This window comes from Halichoeres trimaculatus, unplaced genomic scaffold (genome assembly GCF_033239565.1).
Source record: "Halichoeres trimaculatus isolate MK-OKI-2021-1 unplaced genomic scaffold, fHalTri1.1 fHalTri1_scaffold_35, whole genome shotgun sequence".
Taxonomy (NCBI): domain Eukaryota; kingdom Metazoa; phylum Chordata; class Actinopteri; order Labriformes; family Labridae; genus Halichoeres; species Halichoeres trimaculatus.
In genome coordinates, this window is record NW_027437213.1 from 442315 (window position 1) to 448522 (window position 6208).

At 45.2% G+C, this 6208-nt stretch overlaps 1 protein-coding gene across 1 annotated transcript; it reads left to right on the forward strand.

The window, feature by feature from the left end:
* The first annotated feature begins 435 nt into the window (after positions 1-435).
* On the forward strand, positions 436-5520 carry LOC141786496 (zinc finger MYM-type protein 1-like). Its single transcript, XM_074665116.1, has 4 exons — positions 436-462; positions 833-996; positions 3555-4842; positions 5077-5520. Exons 1-4 carry the CDS (start codon positions 436-438, stop codon positions 5518-5520), a joined length of 1923 nt encoding a protein of 640 aa, XP_074521217.1.
* The last annotated feature ends 688 nt before the right edge of the window (positions 5521-6208 follow it).

Sequence of the window (6208 nt, forward strand, 5' to 3'; positions counted from 1 at the left end):
GGCGAACAGTCCAGGGTGTACCCTGCTTGCCCAATGAAAGCTGGGATAGACTCCAGCCTCCTGAGACCCTGAACAGGATAAGCGGTTCAGAAAATGAATGAATTTTGTGTATTTCTTTATTATCTGCTGAACTGTCTGACAGATGTAATAACTGAAATGTCATTTTTGTAACACCCTTAATGCTCAATATTTACCTTCATAGGAAATGCAACTGGGGCTCTGCTGTTTGAGGGCCAAGCTGACCATCTAATCCCATCAACCTCTCAAGTGCTGGTTTAGAGTGAAATGTTTGTTGTGGCAGGAAGGATGATTGGTCATTCTCTTCTACACGGTGGCTCTCGTCTGCCTGGGTTCAGTCCAGCAGTGCTTCATGTGCTGTTAGGTGATGATCCACAGACGGCTACAATTACCCTTGAAGATGTAGATGTGGCAGACATGGATGTCAGGGAGACTCTAAAACCTGTAAGTCTATACAGGAGAAATTCATACTTTTGGTGGTACAGTTTTCTTTGTTCTTACCACTTTTTGATTAATGTTAAATGTTAAAGTTCTTTTTCACATCCTGATAGACAACAGAGTTGTGTTTAAGCTTAGTGTTATGTTGAAAAATGTTTACAAGGTAATTTAGCACAAGTATGTAAATGTCCCCAAATCAAAGTATATACCACATTGCTCTGATTTTTGAAATCAAAATTATATTAAGTGTGATGCTTCCAATACACAAGCTAACATTTGCATGTTTGATAATACTTGACTACACTATAGTTCTATCTAATACATCTTAACTTACTATTTGAGAGTGATCTTGCTTTTTCTTGTCTTTCTTCAAAAGCTCTATGAGGATCAAGGCTCAGACAAGAAAGGAGGAGAATGCAGCAAACACAGTACACTCACAGAGGATCAGAGAGCAGCCATAATTGACTTAGCACTGGCATGGGATCTTCCTGTGTTGACAGAAACCAACAAGCACACTAACATTAACAAGAATGGCTGCAAGTGATGACACACCTTTTGTAAAGTTACCACGATCGCTCTGTTTTCTTCCTTAGATCTTTCTTGACCATATCAGATGGCCAGAGGATGCAGAGTTGGGGGATGACACAGATGATGGGTAGCCACTTGATTGCAAACATAGAACAATTGGGTACCTGCATTAATTTGTGAGAACAGGTATGCTGCATTCAAAACCCATCTGCTTTGAAGTGTGCCTTTTAAATAGTTTTTTTTTATTGATTTTAAGGACAGAGTTGAGCTCTTCTGATGAGATGTAAATAAGGGACTTCAGCTTGCCCACTGTTTAGTGAAATAGTGCAAAGTGTATGCAGGGTGGAGCATAGTGCTGCATTGAATAGTGGCATGTCTTACAAATACAAAGACCACCTTTCTCCCTCCTTCTCCAGGTGCAAGGCACAAGCACCTTATACAACTGACATCAGAAGAGCCATACTATCCCCTAAAGCTGTAGCTTAATTTTTATTGTTCTATTGATTGTCTCAGTTTCCGATCTTATCTGACATATCTGTGTTGTGCTTTGCTTCTGTGTACTTTCAGCATCCCAAGAAAAAATGAAGCAGCTTTTTAAGTTCTAGGTTGGATGGGAAATACCCATGACTGACATGAAGGTGGAGGTTGTCCGAGGACAGCATCCAACTTCATCCACATGCTTCCGCACCCTCAGGTTGCCTGGTCATATCTGCTCTTATGGAGATCTTTTTTTTCAGTTGGAGAGCTGCATCTCAACAAATGACAGTGGTTTTGGACTTTTGTAGGCAAGCTGTGTTAAAGGGTTCATTTGACTCAACAACGACAGGATTCTGAGGTCATTATTAAAAAGTCACGATTTCAGTTGACCTCTTCTGGAGTGTCGTCTCTTCTTTCTAATTTCAAAATTAATGATGATTAATTTTTTTTACAGTTAAAGAACAATGTGATCCTGTGTTATGTTATGTCAACACTAATCACTTTCACTTGAAATGCTAGGGTTAAATAGCTGCCTGTTACCATTTTCACTGAAATTAACATTCTAGTTATTACAATCAAGACAACCCTAAACAAGGCAGACAAAATCATATCCTCAGTGAAACAAACAAGAACTTTGAAACCTTGTTTTGGCGGAAAAGCACCATTTTCTTTGTTTGACCCTTGTGGACTGTTGGGGTTGAAAACAGCCACTTTGAGTAAAATTTTCTGTTATTTGGGGTGCTGGTTTGGCTGAGTGGTGTAGCGTGAATTGGTGTCAAATAATGACCAGTGGCGTTTTCTCCCGGAGGCCAAGGGAATAGAATAGAAGAAAGAATAGAAATAGAAAAATACTTTATTTATCCCCGAGGGGAAATTCAGGAGTCACCGCAGCATTTAAGAAAACATAAGTAAGAAAGAGTATAGAAAGTGCAAAAATGTCCATAAGAAATTAGATGACGACATCCCGTCCACCACTCGTCCACCACTCGTCCACCACTCTCCAGCCCAGCCAGTCTCCACCTCCACAGGGTCCAGGACTGAGCCTCCCCAGCAGTCTGTTCAGTCTCTGTCTCCTGGATCCTGTCTGCTCACAGCAGGCGAAGCTCCTCCGATGTGTCGCGGCGTCCGATGTCTGCTCCGTCAGCCACGTCCGTGAACAGCATGATGCCGCTGGATTGGCACAGCTAGCTCATCCACCCCCCGGAGCGAGATTCCACGTTCCCAACAACGATGGATGGAAGGACAGGTCCACGTCGTCACCTCCCAGCTCACATCCGAGAACCAGCATTTCGTCCTCACCGCCTCCTCCTCAGCTCGAGGGAAATCATCAAGCCCTACACTAGTTAGCATTGACATGCTACAGACTGCTAACCAGTGGCGGTTTTTCACGGAGGCCAAGGGAAGCCTGGCTTCCCCAAAAAATATAACAAGAAAGAAAAAAAATAGCCTATAAACAAGCTTAACCACAATGTATTTTATATTGTCATTTCCTTGTCAAAACACTACATTGGCGCACCTCTGCTTTGGCTTAGCGTGAGAAGCAAAACAGCGCCCTCCTGTCAAGCTCTCATTGTGTATTACACTACGTGTCTCATGCCCTCTGCCCTGTCAGTCAGCACGGAGGCCCGCTTCACTTTGCCTCCCTTAGAAAAAAAAACAGCCTGTATTAGCCAATCAGGTTGAAGCAAGGCTCATCGCTTACTGGTTGATGCATCATTAAAAAAGATATGAGGGAGGCCAGATCGAATCTGGCTTCCAGCCAATAACACACCGTTACGAAAAAATAAACACACTGATTCAACTGTGCCGGCGCCAGTGTGAGTGTCAGTGTTAGCCCACACAGAAAGTTCAGCTATGGATGGTGACAAAGATCTTGATTTTTTTGTAAAAAATGACTTCAAAAAACTTCCTTTTGAGGTTCAACTAAAGGTCAAGCGGGACGGTAGGCCGACTCCAATGCTCCACTTAACGAAGGGCAGAGCCGATGGAAAAGTCCGCTCTTTTTGTGAAGCTAACTATGCTAGAAACGAGTGGCTAACAGGGAGTGCCAGGCTTAACCGGCTTTTCTGCTGGCCATGTCTGCTGTTTGACAGATCAGGCTCCTTGAACAACCCCTGGAGCACCACAGGATTCGTGGATCTGGCCAACCTCGCGAGGGCCATGGAGAGGCATTCAAAGTCCAGAGGCCGTATAACATCTGAGCTCAAACTTAAACTTTTCGGACGAGTACGGATTGATGAAGCACTGGATCAAGCGGCTGCAATAAGCGTAACGAGGCACAACCAACAGGTGGAGAAAAACCGTGCCATTTTGAAGAGGTTGATTGCTGCTGTATTATATCTCGGAGGCCAGGAGCAGGCATTCCGGGGCCACAGTGAATCGACCAGCAGCTCCGGCAACAGGGGAAACTTCATGGAGCTTGTGCAGACTTTTGCTGAATTTGACACCACCATGGCGGAGCATTTATCATCAGCAACCGCATTTACCGGCACATCAAAGACAATTCAGAATGACATCATCGAAAGCACTGCTCATGTCATCCAGGAAGAAATTGATAAAGAAATAAATGCTGCTCCATTCATAGCCATTGAGGTGGATGATACCACTGACATATCGTGCAGGTGCCAGCTGACAGTCATAGTCCGCTATGTAAACGGGAGCGGCATCATATGTGAGAGGTTTCTTGGTTTCCATGATATTAGTCTGGAGAGAGATGCTGAAACCATTGCTGCAGTGGTGACGAAAACAATTGGCAGCTACAATCCCGAGACAAAGCTGATTTGTCAAACTTATGATGGCGCCAGCTGTATGAGTGGCCAGAGAGGAGGCGTTCAGGCGCTCGTAAAAGTAAAATGTCGGCACGCATTGTTTGTTCATTGCTATGCACACAAACTTAATTTAGTTTTGGCTCAGGGGACAAGCAATATTCGGGAATCAAGACTGTTTTTTGCTTCTCTCGACTCCTTCCACAACTTCTTCAGCCGCTCACCTAAGCGCACAGCACTGCTCAAAGAAGTGGACAGCATCCGCGTGCCCGGCGGCAGCACCACTCGGTGGAACTTTAAAAGCCGCGCAGTGCACGCAGTGCATGAGGGCCGAGGATCACTGATCACTGCATTGGATCGGATCACAGCTGAACCTGGTTGGGACAAGGATGCAATAGCACAGAGCTCGGCATTGAGACAGAAGCTGGATGACTTTGATTTCATGTTCATGCTTGGGGTTTTCAAGACGATTTTTGGTCTGACTGAGCCCCTTTTCCAGGTGCTTCAGAGCAGAGCGTTGGCCATTAGAAAATGTGAGGAAAGAGTCAATGGCACTTTGACTGCTTTAAAAGCAACCCGGAGCACCGAAACCTTCAATCAGCTGTACGAGGAGACAGTACAGGCTGTTGGGATGCCAAACTAGCTGCGACGCAAGCAGCGCTGCCGGGCCTGGGCAGATTTTGAGCTGGGAGTCACTCCGGATGGGGAACATGAGGACACAGGGCCTGTGGATGCCTACCGACGCCTCTTTTTCCAGCTGCTTGATGGTATTGTGCAGCACATGACACACAGGTTTGAGGACATGAAGTGTCTAAGTTTTTTTTGTGTCCTGGATAATGCGTCATTTAAGACGTATTCCCAGCCTGCAGGATTCCCGGGGGTTGAGATCTCTCAGTTGGTTAAAACCTACCCAGTTTTTGATGAACTGAGACTGAGAAATGAGCTGCAAGTCATCTATGCAGATACCCTCTTTCACAAGCCACCAGCTGAGCTCCTGAAGATGCTCATTAAAGATGAACTGACCTCTGCCTTGCCCGAAGTTTGCAAACTACTGAGGCTGATGCTCACCATACCTGTGTCAAGCACGTCTGCAGAGAGGTCCTTTTCCTGCTTGAAAAGGATCAAAACCTACTTGAGAAACAGCTGTGGACAAGACAGACTGGGACATTTGGCCAAGATCTCCATGGAGTCTTCTGTCACACAAGACCTCAAGTCCCGCGGGGAGCTATATGACAGAATCACTACTCGGTTTGCCACGATGAAGGATAGAAGAATGCCATTGCTCTTCAAGTAGCGGTGAGTTACATTAAAAAAATGTATGCATCTTGTGACAAATGGGCTGCCATGCCCCTGTACCTGTCCAGCTTCAGCACCGTGGACAGCACCATGGCCCGCCGTGGCCTTTTTGATGACAGAGTTGTCACATTTTTTCTTATGCATAATGTACCGTATTTTCCGCACTACAAGGCGCTTCGGAAATAGGGCGCACCTTCGATGACTGGCCTATTTGACAACTGTTTTCATATATTGGGCGCACCGCATTATAGGGCGCATAGATTAGAAGCTATAGTAGTGGCTGGGGTTGCGTTATGCATACACTAGATGGAGCTGCGCTAAAGGGAATGTCAACAAAACAGTCAATAAGTCAGTCAAACTCAGGCTACATCCACACGAAGCCGCACATTTTCCTGTCCAACTATTTTCTGTGCCGTTTTCAAGAAAAGTGCGCTGTAAAGACGAAGTCATTTCTGCCGCCAACAAAAGCCGTTTCCAGAGATCAGTTCGGTTCAGGTATTCTCCAGAACGTCCGCCCCCGCAGGCTTACTGTCTCTCACACATGCTGTCCTCTTTTTTTTCACTGGAATGAATGAGAAGTGGGTAGAATAAAAGTACTGTAACAGTAGGCTACATTGTTTGCATGGAAATAACAGGTGAATACTGAATTAAATTCGTTGTCCAAGCTGGCTTCCTCGGTAATTTTT